At 35.0% G+C, this 25,918-nt stretch overlaps 1 protein-coding gene and 1 pseudogene across 13 annotated transcripts in view; one reads left to right on the top strand and one right to left on the bottom strand.

The window, feature by feature from the left end:
- The window catches only part of Ppip5k2 (diphosphoinositol pentakisphosphate kinase 2), a 67,584-nt gene that overhangs the window by 27,961 nt on the left and 13,705 nt on the right, over positions 1–25,918 (top strand). For 9 of the 13 annotated variants that reach the window (XM_045133065.1, XM_045133073.1, XM_045133069.1 and 6 more), the window contains 12 exons: positions 483–568; positions 4,445–4,570; positions 4,711–4,832; positions 5,051–5,233; positions 8,987–9,128; positions 10,391–10,614; positions 15,725–15,852; positions 16,494–16,608; positions 18,658–18,765; positions 18,859–18,975; positions 22,138–22,302; positions 24,644–24,817. In XM_045133065.1, coding sequence (XP_044989000.1) covers positions 483–568; positions 4,445–4,570; positions 4,711–4,832; positions 5,051–5,233; positions 8,987–9,128; positions 10,391–10,614; positions 15,725–15,852; positions 16,494–16,608; positions 18,658–18,765; positions 18,859–18,975; positions 22,138–22,302; positions 24,644–24,817 — 1,690 coding nt within the window. The remainder of the gene's footprint in view (positions 1–482; positions 569–4,444; positions 4,571–4,710; positions 4,833–5,050; positions 5,234–8,986; positions 9,129–10,390; positions 10,615–15,724; positions 15,853–16,493; positions 16,609–18,657; positions 18,766–18,858; positions 18,976–22,137; positions 22,303–24,643; positions 24,818–25,918) is intronic. The other 4 variants (XM_045133072.1, XM_045133071.1, XM_045133070.1 and 1 more) reach the window with 1 other exon arrangement.
- LOC105943651 lies at positions 2,029–2,572 on the bottom strand (annotated as a pseudogene).

Genomic DNA, 25,918 nt, shown 5'->3' with positions numbered 1-25,918 from the left:
TCTCTCTCTCTCTCTCTCTCTCTCTCACACTCTCTCTCTCTCTGCCTCTTTCACTCTCGATCTCTCTCATATAAATAAATAAATAAACAAAAAATTAAGAAAAAAAAAGAAAGAGGGAGAGAGAGAAAGAATTGATGCGCTAGGACCTCAGCCACTGAAATCAAGCTCCAGACACTTGTGCCACCTAGTAGGTATGTGTGACCTTGTGCTTGCCTCACCTTTGTGCATCTGGCTAGCGTGCGATCAGGAGAGTTTAACATGGGTCCTTAGGCTACATAGGCAAGTGCTTTAGCCACTGAGCCATCTTTCCAGCCCTTTTAGGGCATTTTGAAGAACTTACTAAGATAGTTATAAATAGATAGTGAAATTAAAAAATGAGAATTAGTTTTATTGCACATAAATTTTAGTTTTTCTTTAGAAAATCAATCAACACTTCAGTAATATTGTATTTTTACTTGCTGTTTTTTATTTTGTTTTTCCAGGTATGGCCATTTCTCAGGAATAAATCGTAAGGTCCAATTGACCTATCTCCCTCACGGTTGTCCTAAAACATCTAGTGAGGAAGAAGGTTTGTTATTCTTAATGCCTCTTGTGTTTTACATGTATATAGTAATTTGCTATTCTTTGTTGATTACCTTTGATCCCTCTTATTTGGGATTTGTGTGTTGCTGAAAAGTAAAGTTGGGGCTGGAAAGATGGCTTGGTGGTTACGACACTTACCTACAAATCCTGACAACCCAGGTTTGATCCCCCAGTACACAAAATAGAGTTCTTGTGTAGTGGCAGGAAGCCCTGGCACACCCATTTTTTTTTTTTTTTTTCTCTCTCTACCTCTCTCATCTGTCTCAGTCTCTTTCTCTTTCAGCTTGCAAATAAATAAATAACTTAAAGAAGTTTTTTAAAAGTATAATGGGACATTTGCTAATCTTCCCTCTAACCTTTAAATAAAGGATAGGTTGTATTTTTTCATGTTTTCTTTTCTAAGTCTGGCATTTTTTTTTATTTTTGAATAAGCATGAAAATCCAAAAATTCATTTACATTTTGAAAAAAAATGAGCAAAATTGTTGCAAAGGCAAAGTACAGATAGCCAATAAAATCATAATGATATTAACACAGGTAGACTATCCCTTATCCATAAAACTCGAGAGCATAATTATTGTTTTGCATTTTTTAGGATTTTAAAATTTAATTACATATATATGTAGTGTGTATGTGTGTGTAAAGTATCTTACAGATAGGACTAAACTGTAAATAGAAAATTAACTTACATTTCATCTGAACCATATGCAGGTAACTACCATATTTTTAAAAATATTTTATTTTTATTTATTTGAAAGAGAAAGAGAATGGGCATGCCAGGCCTCCAGCCACTGCAAACAAACTTCAGATGCATGGGCTACCTTGTGCACTTGGCTTACCTGGGTACTGGGGAATCAGACCTGTGTCCTTTGGCTTTGCAGGCAAGCATCGTAATCTCTAAACCATCTCTCTAGCCCACTATACCATATTTTAAATAATTTTGTAAATGAGTCATATGTGGCATCATGTTGGTTTTGAAAAGGTATTAAAGCCTTTTATATTTAACATTTTGGGTTAGGTACGTTTAAACTGCAGTGGTCTTTCTTGTCTGTCATAGTAGCAAAATGCTACTTTTCTTTCTTAATAGAAACAATACTACTTTTTTAAAATCTGAGTTTATTTCATATGTAATAGTTTTTTTTTTTTTTTTTTCTCTACCATTTCCATGTCTGGCCACTACTACTCTAGCCTATCACAATATCCCCTACATACTTAAAACCAAGCAAAGGTTGGAGTTCCATCTTTAAACACTAAACAGGCATGCTTGGCAATAGAACTTGAACAACATTTATCAAACATGGTAGAGAAAGGTCTCACTTTGTATTATAAAAAGCACAGCCAGATATTACCTGTTAAGGAAATGAAGAAAATTTCAACAAATTGTTAAAACTACTTTTCTTAAAGAGATTTTCTCTACTCCCAGAGGTCTTGAATAGACTTCTGGTCAGTCATCCATCATTATCATCTTCCTCCTCATCATCATCTTTCTCATTGTCATTGCCTTCTTTCTAATCATCTTCATCAGCAGCAAGTTTTACTTCATTCTGTGGAACCTTGCTACCCACTTCAGGGGCAGATCTCTTTCCAGACATACCTCAGAGTTTTAAATCCTCCTCCTCGTCATCTTCTGATTCTGCACCTTCCTCCACAACTACTAAGTGCTGCCCACTAATAGGCACAGGCCCTGAACCACACGTCAACCTTAAGACCACAGTGAATATAATTTCAAAGCCCACAAGATAAACTGTTGTGCAGACATTTTCAGAGTTACCAGTGTTACTTTATTGGGCTGTTTTCTCACTTACTACCTCTGCCCCAACAATGTGCATTTCATCTTTTGCCCCACTGCCTAAGTTGACTGTTAATGACAACTGTTACACATTTTCATTATCTACCTTAAAGTGGTAATCTTTGCCTGTCTTTAGTTCACAACCAAAAAAGATAGCTCTGAGGCCTCAGCAGGCTCATGTCCATGCCTGCTGAATCTGCCATGGGGGGTAGCACACACTTGGATGTAAGAAGCCGGACAGAGACAACTAACTACTTCACCTCAGAAGAGACATGTAGGACAGAATCTCACCAGCTTCTTTTCTTTCTTGAAACTGGTAATAGAGAATGCTGGTAAGAATTTGTAGTGACAGTATTTCAGTCATCTTAGAAGGCTAAATTGGCACACAGTTTAAAAATAATCCAGTATTATTTATCAAAAAGTTCAGCATGTTCCTATGCTTTGACCTTACTTCTACTGATCAGACTGTATTCCAAAGATATAAGCAGATATTTAGGGAAAGCTTGTAGTGGCAAATTTTGAAGTAATGGTTATCTTAAATGCAAATGCAAATTTGACTGTTAAGCTTTATTATAACATTGGCATTTTAAGTCTGTGATTAAGAGCAATACAGATTGATTTCCCATATGCCCATAACAATATTACTATCAACTTTCTGTAAACACACTTAATAAAACTGCATGGTAAAACACAAATAACTACCAACTATCTCTAAAGGAAATGATGATTTCCATCACTTTAAATGAATCAGTCATTCTTTTAGTGCTCATAATACTGGTACTTGTCCTCCCCTTCCCCCCATCTTTTTGAGACAAGCTTTCACTCCATATTCCTGACTGGCTTAAAACTGGCTGCAATTCTCCTTTAGCCATCCACATGCTGAGACTACAGGTGTGAACCACCATGTGTAGTGTTTTTAAATGACCTTTATTTCTAAAGCCAACACAGATATTAAAGCTATGATAAAAGGCAGGTCAATATTAAGTACAGCACTTACTCGCTGGTTTTTCCTTTATGTCTGAGAAAAAAATTCGAAGAATTTAGAGGTTCTACACTAATAAAGTTTAAAAAGCTGCTTTTGACTAGGTTTCAATACATTCCATTTTAACTCCCACTGTTGTGTTTTGTTCTGTCTGATACCCAGTGATGTGGCCATTGATACAAAGACAAATAAGATCACAATGCTGGTTTCAAGGAGCTCATAGTCAACAAATGTAGCTTAAGGAAGGAATGTCAGAGCCACATGTTAGGTCATGATATGCAGAGACATTTATCCTACCCATAACTGAGGGCTAACTCCACAATGCATGACCCATATACCTCAACAAGGAGAGGCCAAGGGGAGGGTATAAGTCATGGTTGAGCCTAGTAATGGTACCAAACTGGCTGTATTTGCTGGATACAAGACTAATTAATAAAAAAATAAAATAAAAATGTGGAAAAAAATAATGAATTGCTGCAAGGATAAGAAAGGGAGAAGCAATAGTTTATAGCATAAAATTGGGAGCCTTCTTCCTGAATATGAAAGAAATTTTGAACTTTCAGTAAGATTTTTTCCAGGGAGAACCAAAGACACTCCTGATGAAGTAAAAGTCTAAAAAGATAGCTGCAGTTAGAAATTAAAATAATTTACATGTGGGCCAAATTTCACTGGAGAGAAGGGCAGGGTACTGAGAACAGGTTAACATTGAGACCTGCCTGAGGATATGGCTTATTGGGTGAGAACACATGCTGCATAGGTAATCAGGACTTGTTTTCCTTCCCTGGCACCCATGTAAAATGCTCAGCTGGTCCACACACACCTATGATACCAATACTGAGAGGAGCGGAGAACACGAGGGGCATGCCAGCTCTTTGGTCATCCAGTGTAGTTGAAAAACAGCCCCAGATTCAATGAGAAAGACCCTATTGAAAGGAAGTAAGGTGAAAGAGCATAGAGGATACAAAACATCCTCCTCTGGCCTCCACATGCATGCAAACAGGGTGTGCACATCACCATACACATGCATACACCATAGGTATACAAAAAAAGAAACAAACTTAACTTTTGTTTTGTCCACTAATGTCTGACTTAGATAGCCGACGAGAAGAGCCATCCTTACTTCTGGTTCTAAAATGGGGAGGAGAATTAACTCCTGCAGGCAGAGTCCAGGCCGAAGAACTTGGAAGAGCTTTTAGGTGTATGTATCCTGGAGGTCAAGGTAAATCTTGGAATTTCTAGAACTTAATTCATTCCATATGGGTTCTGTTCAAACTCTCACTTGCCTTGCACTGTTATTAAATATTCATAGAACTGCAGTGAAGTAAAAATATAGTGAAGTGACTTAAGTTTCATTTTCAGGAGATTATGCAGGATTCCCTGGTTGTGGTTTGCTTCGATTGCATAGCACTTACCGACATGACCTCAAAATATACGCTTCTGATGAAGGACGAGTCCAGATGACTGCTGCTGCTTTTGCAAAGGTAAAACTCAATGATTCAAAAGTTGTTAGACTTTTTCTATTTTTTTTAACTAAGGCAGTCTTTAAAGCCATCGCTTGCAATGATATAACTATGTTATTAATCAAGTCTGATTATTGTCAGCACTCAGCTTGCTCATTATGAAATTCAACATCTAATAGAATTATATTGACAGTTTATTCTTTATATATTTTTAAATTCTTGACTTATTTAATGTTTAGGGCCTGTTGGCTTTAGAAGGAGAGCTCACACCCATCCTTGTTCAGATGGTGAAAAGTGCAAATATGAATGGCCTGTTGGACAGTGATAGTGACTCTTTGAGCAGCTGCCAACAACGTGTGAAAGCCAGACTTCATGAAATACTTCAGAAAGACAGAGATTTTAGTGCTGAAGACTATGAAAAGGTAGGTCTTTTTCAGGATGTTTGGAAGGCCATCAATACTGGTGTTATGTTCACAGTCCATTAATAATCATTACCATGCAGTATTTTATTTCAGATGTCAGCAGAATTTCTGAAAAGGATCAGATAGTAAAATAATAAGCACTGTGGGATGGATGTGGTCTCTATTGCATGTTGCTTTTGTTTTTATTTTACTATTGTTTAAAAATATAAAGACCATTCTTATCTCTGGGCTATGCACCAGTCATATTTGGCTTGCAGAGTATAGTTTCTTGACCTGAATTATATTTTATGGACATTCTAGAATTTTTAAATGATTTCAACTATTGTTACACTGTAGGGTTATTGTGGTTACTGTGATGAACATCCTCACAGGCCTCCTGGTTTTGAGTACAGAGACCTGTTTCTCTGAGATGTATTCTTGGATTAAAATTGTTATGAATCAGAGTATACTAATGTTCAATATTAGTGGATAAAGTTTGGCAAAGATATTGGACAATTTACACTCTCATAAGAAGTCCATGGAAATTAGCATTGCTCCATTTGTCCTCTTTTGAGAGTCTCAGAATATTTAATGTTCATCACTCTGATAGATGTACCTATGATATACTTCATCATATTTTCCATGTTACTTGACCATTTACAGACTTTTTTTCATGAGGTCTTCTCTACAAATTTCTTCTCCCTTTTTTATATTTGATGCCTGCATTTTTTATTTTCAATAACATAGTAGAACTTCTTTCTGAATGTTGGATATGAGTTTTTTGTTAATGCTTGTTCTATTTACCAGTAACTACTCTTGTTTTTCATGAATTTCAGGCTCAATATTTTTCATTCATGATTAGTGCTTTTTAATGTACTATTTAAAACAGTTTTTTTTTACCTAACCCAAAGTTATAATATTCTTTTTTTTTTTTTAAATTGTTTTTGGTGTATTTTTATTTATTTATTTGAAAGTGACAGAGAGAGAAAGAGGCAGAGAGAGAGAATGGGCGCGCCAGGGCCTCCAGCCACTGCAACCGAACTCCAGACGCGTGCGCCCCCTTGTGCATCTGGCTAACGTGGGACCTGGGGAACCGAGCCTCGAACCGGGGTCCTTAGGCTTCACAGGCAAGCGCTTAACCACTAAGCCATCTCTCCAGCCCTATAATATTCTATTGTAAATAAAACCTTACAAGTTTTATTATTTAGTCGATCACATTTATCTGTAGTTCTAACAATTTTTTTTTCTTTTTGCTATGCTGTGAGGTAAAGATACCCAATTTAATTTTCTTTTGCAACTATGTATATATAAGTTTGTAAGCATCACTTGAATAGGCTCTTCTCTATACCACTGTGAAGTGCCACCTTTATCAACTGTCATCTATTTCTGCCTTTATATTCTGTTTATAGATTAATATGCACTTCGACTGGCTAATATCTTCCAACTTCTAGTTGGAAGGAATTGTCCAAAAATGCTATGGGAATTTGATTTAGATTGCATAAAATCTACATTTTGTAAATATTTACATCTTTGTCTAGTCTTTCAACATGTATACATACCTCTTTTATTTAGATATTCTTTGAGATCTTATGTTATAAAACGTACTACATAGAAATCTTTCACTTCCTTTTCAGATTTATGCTGATGTAAACATTTTTAATGGGAGTTGCAATATAGTCCTAAGCTATTTTACTCTGTGTGTGTGTGTGTGTGTGTGTGTGTGTACACGCACACACGCCAAACAGAAGCTTATTAACTCATTGGTAAAGTATGTACTCGGGGGCTGGAGAGATGGCTTAGCGGTTAAGCGCTTGCCTGTGAAGCCTAAGGACCCCGGTTCGAGGCTCGGTTCCCCAGGTCCCACGTTAGCCAGATGCACAAGGGGGCGCACGCGTCTGGAGTTCGTTTGCAGAGGCTGGAAACCCTGGCGCGCCCATTCTCTCTCTCTCCCTCTATCTGTCTTTCTCTCTGTGTCTGTCGCTCTCAAATAAATAAATTAAAAATTAAAAAAAAAAAAGTATGTACTCGGAGCTACACATGTTCGCTCTTTTCCACTATATCAGTTTTCAAATTTATGCTGTTTGTGACTTTTATAATTTCATTTCTGACTTTCTTATTTTTAACTTTATTTTATTTACTTGAGAGAAAGAGAAAGATAGAGAGGATGAGACAATGGTAGTATCAGGGCTTTTAGCCTCTGCAAACAAACTCCAGATGCATGTGCCACCTTGTACATATGGCTTACATGAGTCCTGGGGAATTGAACCTGGGTCCTTTGGCTTTTGCAGGTAAGCAGCTCAACCACTAAGCCATTTCTGCAGCCCCTGATTAATTTTCTTATAACATGTATTTGAAAGTGTACTTAATTAATTTCCAAAGTTACACCTTATTGCATTTTGTTTTTATTTTATGGCTAGATCTTCCTATGTAGCCCAGGCTAGATTGGATTATAAGATCTTCCTCACTAAGCTTTCTAAGTGCTTCCCACACAAGCAGAAGGATCTGAATTCAGTTCCCCAGCACCCATGTAAAAAGCCAGCTGCAGTAGCACACACATATAATCCCAGCGCTGGGGAAGCAGAGACAAGCAGGCCTTAGGAGGTTTCTGGCCAGTTAGTGTATCTGGATCAGTGAACTTCAGATTCATTGAGAAACCCTGTCTCAAAAATATATATTCAGCCAGGAGTGGTGGTGCACACCTTTAATCCCAGCACTCAGGAGACAGAGGTAGGAGGATCACTGTGAGTTCGAGGCTACCCTGAGACTACGTAGTGAATTCCAGGTCAGCCTGGGCCAGAGTGAGACCCTACCTTGAAAAACAAAAAACAAAACAAAACAAACAATATATATGTATGTATGTATGTATGTATGTGTGTATATATATACACACACATACATAGACACACACACACACATATATGGTGAAGAGGAAGAAAACACCCAAGGTTGACCTCTGTAGGTACATATGAACACACAAACACATGAACACATACATGTACTCCCCCACACAAATAATAAATAGAAATTAAATACTAAAAAGTTTTCACATCTGACTTCATATTGTGTAGCAGGTAAAACAAAGTCCACTGAAAGTACTATATGAAATTAACTTCATATGACAGACAATAACAAAAACAAAACGCCATGGGTAAAACATGTGTGTAACAGTCTCCAAAAGGCTTTGTCTTCATTGAGAGCCATTTGGTTCATGGGGAATCTGGCCTTATCATTGGATTAATTTATTGATAGATTCATTATTTGATAACATTGTTGGGAGGTGTTGAGAGACGGGGCCTGGTTTTATTGGGAGTAGGTCATTGGAGGTGTGCAACTTTGAAGAATATCTTGTCTTTTGCTCCTTGCTATCTCTGTGTTTCCTGGCTGCCTGAGGCGGATAGCCAACTTTGCCACACACTTACCAGCATGGTATTCTGCCTCTCTTATTCAGTCATGGTTTAGTTTTTCTTGTGGCCTTAACGGATGTGTTTGTCTTTCTCTTTAGGCCAAGGATTCCTTCAGATATCTTCTATAGAGCTGGCTTAGTGGTCATGAATTACTTATGCCTATTTTTATTGTAGAAAATTTTCTCCTACAATTATGTCAGATACCTTTTCTGGGTATAATAGTCTGAATTTTTACTGTGTATTAGATGTCATCTTAATTTGTAAAGTGGAATTCTTTACAGGCTTTGGAAATTTTTTATAATATTTTTGTAGTGTTCATTAAATAATAAGACATAACCAGGTATAAAATACATATTTTACTTCTTTGTAGCTTACTCCTTCTGGGAGCATTTCTGTCATCAAATCAATGCATTTAATTAAAAATCCTGTGAAGACCTGTGACAAAGTTTATTCCTTGATTCAAAGTTTGACTTCTCAAATCAGACATCGAATGGAAGATCCCAAATCATCTGGTAAATATGTTTTTCTTAGAATATAAAGCAAAAATTTCTGTTTAGTTGCTGTAAATATTTTAAAATAAAGGTTACCAATCTTCATGAGAAATCATGCTTCTCTCTTTCCATGTAGGGCATCATGTGTGTGTATATGTGTGTGTGTGTGTGTGTATGTATGTATGTACGTGTATATATATATATATGTGTATATATGTGTGTGTGTGTGTGTGTGTATGTATACACACACACACACACACATAATGAAAATACATCCAGCAGAGGAATGATGACTGGGTTATAGTTGTGTTATCCATGATAGCAAGGAACAAACAATAAAATATTATCACTTGATTACCTAGTTATATATCACTTCAAAATATTAAACAGAGAAGCACCCTAGGAATAATCTACCCTGGTTCTGAGGCTGGCCTGGAAAACATTGACATCCAAAACATTGACATACTGGATTTCCCAGTAGAACAGATGTATCGATTGAACTGGTTATTTGATTTTTATGATTCTTTTGTACTAAAGGTAATTTGCTTATCCTTTCACTGCTGTGAATCGTGTAACAATATTTAAACTTCAGAATTGAAAGTATATTAATATTAGCTTTGCTATAATTTTTATTTTTCTCTTTGTTGTTTTAAAAGTCTGTAATATATGGAAAAGGTCCTTATATCCCAAATGCTAATCTAATATGTATACTAAATAATTTTCCAAGTTTAAAATCAATTTAGTTTTTTTTTTAATTTTTTTTTTTTATTTATTTGAGAGCGACAGACACAGAGAGAAAGACAGATAGAGGCAGAGAGAGAGAGAATGGGCGCACCAGGGCCTCCAGCCTCTGCAAACGAACTCCAGATGCGTGCGCCCCCTTGTGCATCTGGCTAAAGTGGGACCTGGGGAACCGAGCCTCGAACCGGGGTCCTTAGGCTTCACAGGCAAGCGCTTAACCGCTAAGCCATCTCTCCAGCCCTCAATTTAATTTTTAATGTAATACTTATAGAAATATTTCTTAGATTTTTGTAGCTTATCTTTTTCTTTTAATTTTTTTTTTTTTTTTTTTTTATAGAGAGTGACACATGCCTGGATTCTCAGTGGTAGGGAGGCTGCACCAAGAGAATAACAAGTCTCAGGCCAACCTGGATTCTATCCAGTTTGTGGCCAGCTGTGGCTACCTAGTCTCAAAATAAAATAAACTGTAGCTGTTAACATTTTATTATATTTTCTTAGTCAGATGTTTAAGTTGTGAATACTGAAGTTGTATTTTGTTTTAGATATCCAGCTTTACCATAGTGAGACATTGGAGCTTATGTTGCGTAGATGGTCCAAGTTGGAGAAAGACTTTAAAACAAAGAATGGAAGATATGATATTAGTAAGATCCCTGATATATATGACTGTATAAAATATGATGTCCAGCATAATGGTTCCTTGAAACTAGAAAACACAATGGAATTATATAGGCTTTCAAAAGCATTAGCAGATATTGTTATCCCTCAGGTAAGTAATTATTAAAAATCAATTTCTTTATACTTTTCTATAGATAAGCTTATGTCCACTATAGGCTAAGAGATAGTTGATTCTCATACAACCCTAAAAAACCCTTATCTTTCATATTAAGTAATTTAGAATTTATATTATTAGCTTCTCAGTAGTTGTTTTTCAAAGCAGACTTAACATAGTATAATCATGCCTGTGTCCTTACATAGATATTTAATTTTACCTCTTTTCCTATTTAATATACAGAACATTTTAGAATTGAGGATGAAAAATTATTTTCTGAAGAGTGGACTTAGAAGAAGACTCAAATGTTAATTATGTTTAGATGATGAGATACCTGCTCTTACAGTGCATATTTTTGAATCATATTCTTTATGCAGTTGAAATAACTTCTCATGTTCTAGTAGCTTAAATGTTCACAATAAATTTTATAAGTATTTTAGTTAATTAAGCATTAAAATCTGTGTACTTGTTTCCAAGACTTAACCCATTAGTTTTATCTTTTAAAGTAGTTTTTCAAGTTTAGCTGTTCTCAGTCTTGATTACAGTAATTAGGTTAGGTTTTTACAGTAGCTCTGGAGTTTATTTGTAGGCATGTCCAATAGTATTTTTATGGAAAAGTTATTTTATTTATTTGAGAGAGAGAGAGAATGGATGTGCCAGGGACTCCAGCCATTGCAAACAAACTCCAGACACTTGCACCCTCTTATGCATCTGGCTGATTTGGATACTGGGGAATTAAACCTGGGTCCTTAAGCTTTGCAAACAAGTGCCTTAACCACTAAGCCATCTCTCCATCCCCAAATTATTTGATTTTTTTAAATCTCAGCATTTCCTAAGACAAAACTTCATCCCCGAGTAAGTAGGAACTAAATTGAGGAGAAGAAAACTTGGTCTTATCTCCCTACCATTTTTGGTCAGAAACTTGTAATTTCTTTGTTTTTTTAAAATTGGATTTTTAATTCAGTTCATTAAATCTTGTTTTGGCTTTGTTATTTTAGCCTTCAGAAATCTGAAATCTTGGACAAAATGTATGCATTTTTAATTACAATAATAACAAATCAAATTATGAACCCTTATAGTAGTCATTTATCATAACTGCTACTTTTATTTTTGTTTATTTAGTTGCTTGAGAGAGAAAGAGTGCAAGGGTGCTACAAATGAACTCCACATGCATGTGTCACTTGTGCTTCTGGCTTTACATGGGTATTGGGAGATCAAACCTAGGCAGTCAGGCTATGTAAGCACATGCCTTAACTGCTGAGCCATCTCTCCAGCCCATGACTGCTACTTTCATGACTACTATTTAACAATATTAATGAAAAAGCACAATTGCATATGGGTAATTCTTATACAAATAAAGAATACTTTAAACTTTGAGACTTGATGACTGAGTCACATTTATACTTTTTTAAACTTGTTTAGAAAAAAAAAAGACTAATAAAGATTAAAGATTATCACATATGTAGTAAAAAGGTGTACCTATCCTGGTACATTTCAAATCATTACCATGACTACAAAATAGAGTTGATTCTAACATCTATGCTCTGTGAATTATAATTCAAATCACATCCAAGTTTTCATATGATAAGCATGGCATATTGTAATCATTTTAATAGTTAAACTAATTTTAATTGTGTTATGTATATTTGCTGTGGTAGACTCAAAATTTCACCTTGTTTTGTTTTGTTTTATTTTTTGAGGTAGGTTCTCACTCTAGCCCAGGCTGATCTGGAATTCACTATGTAGTCTCATGGTGGCTTTGACTCATTGTGATCCTCCTATCTCTTCCTCCTGAGGGCTGGGATTAAAGGCATGCACCACCATGCCCGGCCTAACATTTCACCTTTTTTTCTCAGCTTCTTTACAACTTAATGTAATAATTGCTAAAACTTTATTACAATAAAGACTTATCAGTCCAATTTAAAGATACTGGATTTAGAAAAGACAAAAACATATAGGAGACCTTTTTTTTCTTTTTTTGGTAGGTAGCTTGGACAGTATTCAATGTAAATGCCTTTCAGGAAGCTAAACTCAGTTTTGACAGTTGGTGATTGGAATTGCTGAGAAAAAACAAAAAAATGAACCAGTTGGAGTGCTGATAATTCAGTTTGTCTTATTCTTTTTAGCCATAGATCTGCTTGTTAGCATTTTTTAATACATATATATTTATTTTTTTCATTGACAACTTCTATACTTACAGACAACAAACCATGGTATTTCCCTCCCCTCCCCTGCTTTCCCCTTCATAACTCTGCTCTCTGTCATATCCCCTCCCTCTCTCCATTAGTCTCTCTTTTAATTTGATGTCATCATATTTTTCTGCTATTTTGAGGGTCTTGTGTAGGTACTGCTAGGCACTGTAAGGTCTTGGATATCAAGACCAATTTCTGTTTGGACAGTTGTATACAAGGAGGAGTAGCCTTCCTTCTTTCCGCCACTTCTCCCGTAATGGACCCTGAGCTTTGGTGGGTGTGAGATGTTTCAGTGCTGGACACTCCTCCATCCCTTCTTAGCACTATGTTGCCTTTTGGGTCCTCCCAGTGGTCGCCTTTTAAACATACCCAGTAGTGGGAAAATTGGGACCCTGGATTGCAAATTGTGCTTTAGTCACAATAATCTGATAAATACATATGAATACTTAAAGACCAAATATAGCATTACAATTTTATTAGTTGAGATTGCATACATATGTTGAAATTTGAATAGTATTTTTTTTTCATTTTTTTACTGTACATTGTGAAATTCAGAGGACTCTTTATAGTAGCATTTGTCATATAAAGTCCAATGATTACACTGTCATGGAATCACAAGTAGAGTGAATGCCTTTATCCTTATCAAATATCTTAAATGGTTCTGTTTGTGGAAGAAATATTGCAAGTATATATGAGAACTTGTGTATCTAAGGGTTATTTGGTTATGAGATGTTGGCAGTTAAACAAAAATATCACTATAAAACAAATATGAAAGAAAGGAATATACATTTATTTATCTTTGTTATAGACCTAGAAAATACAGATATATCAACAAAAAATCACTATGACATTACCAATTAGAGAAAAACACGTTAGTATTTTTGTAATATTCTCAAATTGTCTCTTTCCTTAAATTCATGCTCCTATAATGTTTTCTTATATCTGCATATTGCATAGGTGCATTATAAAATAGAATCAAGAAAAACATAGAGATTTACAACCTGATTATTTTTATATCAGTAAATCTATCTCTCAGTATTAAGTATTCCTAATGGCTGAATGATGTGAGAATAAGAATAGTGTTTCTAGTCAGTTTCTTATACTTGGAAACCTGATCTCTAATTCATTTTTTTCACTGTTTGTACACATGTCTGTCCATACATTTAACATCTAGTACACTGCCAGAACTCTTTAATTATTTTTAGTCAGTGTATTTTGTTATTCCTTGTAAATCAATGTTTAAAGACATTTCTTTTGATTTTATAATTCCAACATCTTTCTTTAGCCTGTACGTACACTAAAGTTATGTATATATCCCTTTGTTTACCTGGTTTATAGTCATCTATATTGATAAGATTGTACACTAGATTTAGAAAAATAAACTTCAGATTAAGGCAAATGATTCTAAGAAGTTCAATTTGCATAAACATTCCATCAGTCAGGATTTTTTGTTGTTTTATTTATTTTTATTGTTTTATTTTATTTATTTATTTATTTTGGATTTCGAGGTAGGGGCTCACTTTATCCCATGCTGACCTGGAATTTCACTAGGTAGTATCAGGGTGGCCTTGAACTCACGGTGATCCTTCTACCTCTCCCTCCCAAGTTCTGGGATGAAAGGCGTGTGCCACCACTCCTGGCTTCAGTCAACATTTTTTAAATTGGGCAGTTTAAATATCTGTTCGCTATACTGGTGTTTTGCCGTCTGAATCATTAAGGAGAATTCTGTTAACTGGAAGTAGGTTTGAAACAGGTATCCCAGAATGAATTTGAAGAGTTTCTTTTTTCTTTCATATTCTCTTTGCTCCCACTTTTCTTTTTTCCTTTTATTTATTTATGAGATAGAGGGAATGGATGTGCCCAGGCCTCTAGCCCCTGCAAATCACTCCACATGCATGTACCACCTTGTGCATCTGGCGTATGTGGGTCCTGGGATTCAAATCAGGTTCCTGTGGCTTTGCAGGCAAGTGCCTTAACTGCTAAGCCATCTCTCCAGCCCTTCTTTCCTTCTTAACCTGTTTATATCTACACAAATCACAGATTTTCTTTTCTAAGGTCATTTTCTGGTCCATTATTTTCAAGCAAATATTCATTGTAATTACATTACATTTACTATGTTTTCTTGGTGATACTGTGTTAAATTTTCATAATCTTAACTAACCCATAGTGGATATAGATATCAAATTTGATAAATGCATGATGTGTTTGCTCCCTGGTATTGAACTTTAAGAATATTGGCCAATGGCTTTTCAAGAATGAGTCAGATCCTGGCGTGATTGTGCACCCTTTTAATCACAGCCCTCAGGAAGCAGAGGTGGGAGGATCAATGTGAGTTTGAGGCTAGCCTGAGACTACATAGAGAATTCCAGGCCAGCCTGTGTTATAGCAAGACCCTTCTTGGAAAGAAAAGAAAGAAGGAAAGGAAGGATGGAGGGAGGGAAGGAAGGAAGAGGAAAAGAAAAAAGAATGAGTCAGACTTTAATTTTGACATCAGGATGTCAGAAATTTCATGATCTTAATATATATTTCTCTTCATGTTAATTACATATTTGTTTTGTGCTATAGTTTTTCTAACCTCGTCATCTTTCCTTTGAGGCTTCTAGATTTTAAACGTTCATTACTGTTTTAAAGCTTGCATTCAATAATCTTTATAGAGCTGACATTCATCCATGCATCTTTCACTCTGCAGAATTCACTTGCTTTTTTAGTTCTACCAAAAATTCCTTCTAACTATCCATAAGAATATGAAAATAGTATATTAGAAGTTGCATAATATACAAACTAGGAGTTTTCTAATGTTCAAGACATTTAGTACAATATGTGTATCTTCCTAGAACTTTTTAATTTAGGAGTGCATTTGTTATAGCTGTTTGTCATGATAGCCTTTTTTCTAATATTATTTATTTTCTGCTCAGGAATATGGTATAACTAAAGCTGAAAAGCTGGAGATTGCTAAAGGCTACTGTACTCCTCTAGTTAGAAAAATTCGTTCAGACCTTCAGAGGACACAAGATGATGACACTGTAAATAAACTCCATCCTGTGTAAGAGAATGTATTCTTGTTTAAACTTATAGTCATCTATCTTGCATACTTAAATACGAAACACTTTTTGGTATTTTTACCTAACAATCACAACTATATCATTTAGTATATTATAGAATTAAGTAGGTTTTTTAGCATGCCAGGGCCTTATACATGCTATAGGCAAGTGCTCTGCCACTGACTTTTATCACAGCTCATGTTGTTTTGAGATAGTTTCTCTATATTCTGCCAGCTGGCCTCAGTTTCATTGTCTTCTAGCCCTTGCCCCCCAAGTGATGTGATGACAGGCGTATACCTTCATGCTCAGCTTAACCAGGATTCTGCATGAAGGTAATGTGGAGAAAAACTGAAGTACAAGAGAGGAAGGGCTATGTGTCATTCACTTGGACTCATCAGTCTATGAGGATTTTAGGTCAGTGGCCTCTGTCAATGTACTATACTAGAGCAACTAAAATGACCTTTCATTGAACTTGAGTTTTCCAAGTTTGTTCTTTTTTTGAGGGTCTGGTTTATTTTAATTTGCCTTATAGTACAAGAATATCTATCTAAATAATTCATCTGTAGAAGAATGATGAATTTATTTGTTATGAGCTTTTATTTTAATGTTTTGGTTGCTTTATTTTGCCTGCTCCTCACTATAGCTATTCCAGAGGTGTTCTGTCTCCTGATCGTCATGTCCGTACCAGATTGTATTTTACTAGTGAAAGTCATGTGCATTCCTTACTGTCTATTCTTCGCTATGGTGCCTTATGTGATGTAAGTAGAATTAATTTTTTTCAGTCTGATAACTAGGCTTTCTTGAATTTGTATGTAACTATGATGTTATTGTTACTTAATCACAAATTTTTATGATTTACCATTGTTTCTCAAGGGTTTACTTTATACCAAGCACTTTGCTAGTTTGGGGGTATAAAGACATGTTTCTCTCTTTAGTAAAGCTCATTTGATGAGGTTGACATGATGTTTTATGCCTGCAATCCTAGCACTTAGGAGACTGAGACAGGAAGTTTCACTGCAAGTTGGAAGTCACTCTGGGCTATATAGTAAATTCCAAGCCATCTCTCCAGCCCTAGTTGTTTTTGTTGTTGTTTTATTTTGCTTTGATTTTTGTTGTTTGGGTTTATTTTTGTTTGTTTTGTTTTTCAAAGTAGGGTCTCACTATAGCCCAGGCTGACCTGAAATTCACTATGTCATCTCAGGCTAGCCTCGAACTCATGGCAATCCTCCTACCTCTGCCTCCCAAGTGCTGGGATTAAAGGCATGCGCCACCATGCCTGGCGCCTAGGTGGTATTTTTAATGAAGTGTCACAAAATCATAATTTTTCTCTACACCTAGTGAAATTTTTTGTCTTTAAAATTATCACTAACAGTAATTCAAACAAAAAGGAAGTGTGGAGCTGGAGGGCTGGCTTAATGGTTAAGTCATTTGCCTGCAAAGCCAAAGGACCCAGGTTCAATTTGCCAGGACCCATGTTAGCCCGGTGCACAAGGGGCGCATGCATCTAGAGTTCATTTGCAGTGGCTGGAGGCCCTGGCGTGCCCATTCTCTCACCTTCCCTCTTTCTCTGCCAAATAAACAAATAAATAATATTTTTGTAATAAAAGGAAGTGTAGGAATGGAGAGATGGCTTATCAGTGAAGGTACATGCCTCTGAAGCCTGGACTCAGGTTGGATTCGCCACGTCCCATGGTGGCTCATGTGTATGGAATTTGTTTGTAGTGGCTAGAGGCCCTGGTGTGCCTATTCTCACTCACTCTCTGTCTCTCTGTAATAAATAAATAAAAATAAATCACTTAAAGAAAAAGGAAGTGTACACTGAATTTTAAAAATTATCAAACAATATGTAGTCTCATTGTTGTATTATGTTTTAGAACAAGGCACATTTTCTACATCGAAGTCCACCATATTGTACACGCCCATATTGTATATGAAAAGTTATTGAGTGCTTTTACATGCTTGCAATGTTGACAGTGTATGTACAATGTAGGAAAATGGTCTTGATGTTCAGAAGTTTACACAGTGTTTGTTGAGTACTTTTCCCTTTCCAGGTAGATTTTCAGTTTTGAATGCATGTTCTATCTGATCTCTTTCACTTCTTGGTTGTCTGTGATTCTATGCCTAAAGACCAATGATTCTCTAAGTTAAGATAGGGATGTATTTTATTATTGGTCATATGCCACATACACTGACTATATTATATTCAGCAGGAAAGCACTATTTTATTTATTTTTTAATGTTTTTTGTTCATTTTTTATTTATTTATTTGAGAGCGACAGACACAGAGAGAAAGACAGATAGAGGGAGAAGGAGAGAATGGGCGCGCCAGGGCTTCCAGCCCCTGCAAACGAACTCCAGACATGTGCGCCCCCTTGTGCATCTGGCTAACGTGGGACCTGGGGAACCGAGCCTCGAACCGGGGTCCTTAGGCTTCACAGGCAAGTGCTTAACCACGAAGCCATCTCTCCAGCCCAGAAAGCACTATTTTAGAACATAATCCCTGTGATAATGTATGATCCCATAGTGGGTACTTGCAGGCTTACAATGTAAAAAACTGTTTCTTCAGAATTCAGTAGCACATGTCAGGTTTCAAGAGATTACTTCTACTTTGTATAATTCATCTTGACAAAAATTACCATGAGTTCATGATACTACTGGAAAGACTCTTAAAGTAATTTATTTAAACAAGTTTAAGAAACTTAATTGAGATTTTTAAATATAATGAAGTTCTCTTGTCATAATGACAATAAGCTGATTTTTATGTAATTAAAGTGTGAGAAAATACTTAGCACACACCTTTTGTTCAGGAATCCAAGGATGAACAATGGAAACGTGCTATGGACTATTTAAATGTTGTCAACGAACTCAACTACATGACTCAAATTGTCATCATGCTTTACGAGGATCCTAACAAGGTAGGTAATGAGCTCTTGATTTCTCTTTTTAACCAGGTGTAAAAAAAATACTTGAAATTCCTCACTGGAGAAATGTTCCTTCATATTTTCTAGGATGTTTCCTCAGAGGAACGATTTCATGTTGAGTTACACTTTAGTCCAGGAGCCAAAGGCTGTGAAGAAGATAAAAACCTGCCATCTGGCTATGGTTATAGACCCGCTTCCAGAGAGGTAATGAAGATGGGACTCAGCACCTGATTACTGCAGTTCTCAATTTGTATGAGGCTCCATGAGTATTTTCTGTTATGTACTAGCAATAATTCTAATCTCAACTGTTTAGGAAAATAACTTCAACTTTTAAAAACATGTTTTCAATAATTATTTTCATGAATCAGAATATTTCAAAACTTTATTTTATTTTAATTGCCAAGATTTTAAGCTGTGTATAGAATGGATAAGTGTAATATTTGTTTTCTGTTACTGTTTTACTTGAGGGTTTCTTCATGCTAAACATTATGCTTAACATGATATAACTTACTGCATTTGCATGACTATATGAAGGGCTGCTATTGTCTTTTTCTCAAATATTTGTTGTTAAAATTTGCTGGGAAATCTGGATTTGGACTATTTAAGATTATGTTCAAATTTGTTCAATTTATGTAGCAGTATTCAGATTTTATATGTCTTTTCACCATTTTGGTAACTTAGCACTTTGATTTGATCTAAATTTTCAAATTGAGGATATGTAGTTGTCAGTAATATTCTTTTATTATTGTTTTTATTTTCTATAAGATCTGTTCCTTATCTGAATTGCATAATACAGAATAGCTTTACTGACAATATTCTCAATTCCCCCAGGGATAACCATCCTAGATGTATATATGAGCCATTAATTAACTGCATGTAATGGCTGCTGCTGCATTAGTATCTACTACTGCTCATGTGAAATTATTGAGAAATTTGAAGATATCTCCTTTCCATATTTTTTTACTACCCATTTTCAAGCTTTCTGGATTTATATATTTATAATGTGTCTTTCTAAAATAGGATAGATTTTACGTATTTAATCCAGTGCATTAGAAAAGTTGATTTATTTTGGATATATTATATCATCTTAAACCATCCTACTGTTTTCTCTTTGTTCCACATGTTTAAATACTCATTTTGTTCTTACTTTTTGCCTTCTTTGAAGTTAAATCTCCATCCATAGGATATGTAACAATTCTACATTACTAGTGTTTTACAAAGTGTCTTATTTATTTACTTGAGAGAGAGAATGAGAATAGCATGTCAAGGCCTCCTGCCCCTACAAACAAACTCCAGATACATGCCACTTTGTGCATCTGGTTTCAAATGGGTACTTGGGAATTGAATCCGGATGCCAGACTTTGTAAGCACACACCCTTAACACACCCTTAACAGCTGAACCATCTCTTCAGCCCAACATTACTAGTCTTTTAATGGTACAAGCCATCCTTCCTATATCTTTTGCCAAAATTATGATATTTTAACATTTTTTGTAACTTGCCAGGTAAATTTTTAGTTTCTTTATACTTCTTGGTGCTATCATGAATGCTTTATTTGAATTTCACTTTATTTTCTATTGTGACTGATTTTTAACTCATTGTAGTATGTCAGGTTTATAGCTAGCGAACTTGTTAAATCCTATGTTTTCATTCTAATATTTTGCCTCTAGAGTCATTTTTTTCTGTCTGTGATCATATAATGTATGATTACAGATAGTATGTATCAGTAAAAGGAATGAATTTGGTGATGGTAGCATTTGAGTTTCTCAGTGTTCTATGATTGTTTTAAGTCTTAGGTATTCCTTATCTGATTAAAGAAGTTTTTTTTTTATATATATTCTATTTGGCCTTTGGTTTGTGAAAGTTTTTTTTTATATTCTATTTGGCCTTTGGTTTGTGAAAGTTTTATGTACTTTGTTTGGCTCCTTTTGGCTAACATTATGTTTCTAAGGTCCATTAATATAATTAACTGCATCTAGTTTGTTAGTTTTATTCTTATTCTTTACAACCTGCATTTTATTATTTAACTGTTATTTCATCCATTCTGTTGTAGGTAGACTTTGGTATGATTTTTAAAATATTTTTATTTATTTATTTGAGAGAGAAAGAGAGACAAGAGAAACAGAGAGAGTGAGTATGGGTGTTCTAGGGCCTCCTACCACTGCAAATGAACTCCAGACATATGTGCTGCCTTGTACATCTGGTGTTACATGGGTACTGGGACATTGAACACAAGCCATCAAGCTTTGCAAAAGAGTATACCTTTAACTACTGAGCCATCTCCCTAGCCCTAGTTTCATTCTTTTTCCAACCTGTCAATTTCCTGTAATGTTAGTTCCTTATTTCTCTATGTCCTACTATAGTAAATGGTATATAATATTCATTTAGTTGGTCTTTGGTTCAGTACTTTTAGTATATTATTATAACATGTATTGGAATATTCAGAATTTATATATTTGAATTTATCATTTCAAATATTATTTTAGTTTCTGCTCAAATCACTAACATTTCCATGTAACAAAACTAATTTCTCCACTTTCTTGTCCCCATTTATTTTATTTTTATTATTTGTCTCTGTGTATGTGCACACACAAGCACTTGCACTAAGGACTCATGTGGTTACAAATGAATATCCATCTGGATTTTATTGAGTTACTAAGAAACTGAACCTGGGCCAGCAGGCTTTGAAATCAAGTGATTTTAACTACTGAGTCATTTCCCCATCCCTATCATTTATTATTATTGTCCATCTCTTTGCATGTTTGGTGAAATTTAACTAAACACTTCCCTTTGTATGATTTCTGATTATCATTTTATTGTTGAACTCCTCATAGTGTGTATATTCCTTGAAGTAAGAGAGTTGGCCATCTTTCTCACATGCACGGTATACTGTTAAAATTAAATTAACATTAATTTACTTGAGAAAACAAACATCAGTTAATTGCCACATGTTTTTCAGAAGAGATTTCTTTGGCTTTTTTTTTTCTTGTTTTGCTGGGGTTTTTTTTGTTGTTGTTTTGTTTTGTTTTTAAGTAGAACTTTGCTATGTAGCCTCAAACTCCAGATATAGAGTGCTAGAATTAGTTTATGTACCATATGCACAGCTCAAAGCAGATTTATTTTTTAAATTAAATTTTTTAAATATTTTGTTTATTTGACAGAGAGAAAGAAGCAGAGAGAAACAGAGAGAAAATATGTGCTCCAGGGCCTCTAGCTACTACAAAACTCCAGACATACGTATTACCTTGTGCATCTGGCTTACAAGGCTATGGGGAATCAAACTCCAGTCCTTAGGCTTCGCAGGCAAGCCTCTTAACTGTTGAGCCATCTCTCTAGCCCTTTTAAGTGTTGTGTTTTTTTCTCACAGAATGAAGGCAGGAGAACTTCTAAAATGGATGATGATGAACCTCATACTTCTAAAAGAGATGAAGTTGATCGAGCTGTAATATTGTTCAAACCAATGGTATCAGAGCCAATTCATATACACAGGAAGTCTCCACTTCCACGATCTAGGAAAATGACTACCAATGAAGTAAGTATGCATGTTAGAGCAAGTATTTCTTAGAATAAGCTAACTTTATATTAACAAACTGAAAAGAAAATACAGCTTTAATTATACAGATGGAAACCTAACATAATTTTAATTATCAGCTTTATCTCTTTTGCAAACAAATTATAGAAAAATAAATATAACTGTTGTTAAAAACATATTGATTAAGCCAGGCCTGGTGGCATACACCTGTAATCCCAGCACTGGAGAGATGGGGACACAGAAGTGATGAATCCAAGTTGCCCTTGCCTACTCATTTTGAGGCCAGTTTGAGCCTATAAGTAGGTTATATCAATTCTTATGCTTGCTGTATAATACAGTTTAAGTAACTATATAAAAACACAAAAAGTTGAGCAGTTAGAATGAAGCTGAGATAAGTGTTTGATATTTGTATATGTGTTATACTTTAAACTTTACATTGAGTTATGTATCTTCCATAGGGCAATTTCCTTAGTAGTGCATGATATCAGTATAGATAACTCTGTTTTAAAATACCTTAATGAAAATATGAAGTAGAGAATTAAAAATTCAAGATAGAATCACTAACTTAAATTATATATTCTTTGAATATTTTATGTAATAAGTTTGTAGAATTAGGTATTACATCAAACAGTTGATAATTAAGAATAAAAGAGCAAAAATGTGCTCATGGTTATAGCCCCATATATGATACTAATGTATTTTATATATCTTTCAGATTTCAAAGAATTAATGAATGTGTAGGAAAAAAAATCTATGAGCAACATGTTTCATTTTTTCTTTATAATGGAAATTATATACTAGTTAGGGTTCCTTTGGCTATTGTATTTCATGTTAATTATAAGAAGTTAAAAGATGGTGGTTAATTCAAAATTATGAAATCCATAGTTATGTTCAGATATCCTTAATTTCAGAAGAAATAAAAAAATAAAAATCACCTTTATTAAGGTAACTGAAACTACCACTTTTGCGGAGGTGGTTATGTTAATGTACTTCTTTTTTAAAAAAAATATTTTATTTATTTATTTGACAGAGAAAGCAGGGGGGGGGGGGAGAGAGAGAGAGAATGGGTATGCCAGGGTAAATGAACTCCAGACATGTGTGCCCCTTTGTACAGCTGGCTTATGTGGGTCCTGAGGAATCGAACCTGGGTCCTTTAGCTTTGCAGACAAATGCCTTAACTGGTAAGCCATCCGTCCAGCCCATGTTAATGTACTTCTGAGCAATCTGCAGTTAGTTAAATTGTTCAGAATATTTGTTTTGTTTTTGTTTTTTTGAGGTAGAGTTTCACTCTAACCCAGGCTGACCTGGAAATCACTGTGTAGTCTCAGAGTAGCCTTGAACTCGCAGCTATCCTCCTACCTCTGCCTCCCAAGTACAGGGATTAAAGGTGTACACACCACCATGCCCAGCTCAGAATTTTTTACTCAACCTTCTCTTCCCCGCATTTTCATTATTTCCATATTTGCAAAACCTTAAACAAAACTACTTCCCTTGTTAGCTCTTAAAACACAAAATACATTTTTAGACTTTTTCTCATGAATATTTACTTAGTTGCTTGCAAGAGATTATTTCTTTGCCCAAGTTAAACTTTTACTTTAATAAATTATACAAGTAAAAACTTGAAGCCATTTTCCAAAGTCCATATCCATAGATGTGAGAAGTTGGCGCTTCCAAAAGATACGTAGAGAAATGTGTGTATTTCCTATTTCATTTTGTGCAAGCTTTTATCCTCTCCTCCCTGTCTGAAAGCTGAGCGTGCACACACGTGAGTGAGAACATTTGCTGCCTGAGCCACCTACTACCATTCATAAAGAATCTCTAGGAGGAGAACACAGTAGCAGAGGATGTGAAAGTAGAAAGTATAGTCGGTGTCCATTCTTTAAACTATGATTTTTTTTAATTTGTGAGGCTTTGTTCTTCCAACTAGAACAATCAACCAAAAATAGTTAAAAATCTCTTGAATATAGAAAACAAGCCAACATATTTTTATATTTAAGTAGGTGTGAAGCAAGCAAAAGTAAAAGATAATCTTTCCAGTTTTAAGAGAAGGTACAACTGGGAGACAGTATATTTTGCATGTTTTGAGCAAAAATTGGTATTTCTATAATTATCACAAAATTAATGTGTCAGTCCTATCAAATTCTTAGTATTAATACATTTGACTCCAAAATTACTGTTTTATAGAATTTTTAAAAAGAAAATGATAAGCAAATGCAAACAAACTGTATTTTTTTTTCTTTCTGATCATTTGGCTCTGTTGTATCTAACTTTGCATGCTCTGCTTTTTTTTTTTTTTCATTTTTTTTCTTACTTTTTTTTTTGCCCCCTTTCTCACTTCCAGGAAGAGAGCCCCCTGAGTGTATCTAGCCCAGAGGGTACTGGTACCTGGCTGCATTATACCAGTGGTGTGGGTACTGGGCGTCGAAGACGCAGATCAGGGGAACAAATCACTTCTTCCCCTGTCTCCCCCAAATCATTGGCTTTCACATCCAGTATTTTTGGCTCATGGCAACAGGTTTTTAAACTTTACTTCATTAAACATTTTTCCTTCCTGCATTCAGAGCAACAAACAGCTGTCTTTGAGGACATCTAATCCCTTGTAATTTACATCAGAGTAAATCCTTCTGCTTGTTTTCATTTTTGAGTCCATTTAAAAATACTTCTTATAACTTATAATACTTGAGGGAAAGAACCCACTTATATTGCATGTATTTGGTATTTTCACTGGCAAGGTTTTAAATATCCAGAATTTTTAATTTTTTTCTCCTGGATTATTACCTTATATAGTTACGTATGAATGAAAATAAATCATTCTTTTTCTTAAATTGTCTTATGCAGTTTTCAGAAGCAAAATTTTAAATTTTACAATTTGATAGTAAGAATTTTACAATTTGATGGTAAGAATATTTGCTGACTTTCCCCCATATTTGGAAAATCATTCCATTTAGATTTTGATAAGAATGTAAACAGTTTTTAAAATATCAAAAAGTATGTGTCCTGGTCTTAATTAACAGCATACATCTAATACTGATTGGTCTCTCCCTCAGCATTCCATTATTAAGAAGTATATAATTTAAGGAACTTAAGTATATTTTCTGAAGATGGGGTTACTATGTATACGTCCATCAACAATATGGTTCAAAATGAACTGACTTCAGAAGGACTTTCTATGATGAAATTTGGCAACTTTAAATACTCTGGTCTTTGTTACAATGGAAGATCTGTTGTCACACATGACTTTTCTAGTAATTTCAGCAATTTCCTTTTGGAAATATAATTCATTTGATTATGGAAAAAGGGATTATGGTATCCATTAAGGCTGTAACTATGTAATGGTTACTCTGATAAGGCCCATGCATGGATCAGAATTGTATGGTGAGCTCAGCAGTCTCTGTCTATCGTGTGTCTGGTTGTTTTTCCCTCTTCAAATACAGGAGCTGTTTAAGAGGGGCATTTGGCTTCTTTTAAGAGATGGAATTATATCAAGTCTATCAATTGTTTCTTTTCATCTGTCTGGTTTCATACATGATGTTTCATTCTGAATGCCTGCTTCGTACCACTTCATTGCAAGGATCTCATATGAAATGGACTCCCTTCAGAAGGGGATCTTGCATGA

This window comes from Jaculus jaculus, chromosome 13 (genome assembly GCF_020740685.1).
Source record: "Jaculus jaculus isolate mJacJac1 chromosome 13, mJacJac1.mat.Y.cur, whole genome shotgun sequence".
In the NCBI taxonomy this organism is placed as follows: Eukaryota; Metazoa; Chordata; class Mammalia; order Rodentia; family Dipodidae; genus Jaculus; species Jaculus jaculus.
Note: the sequence above shows the minus strand (reverse complement) of the source record. Positions and strands in the feature narration are given on the sequence as shown.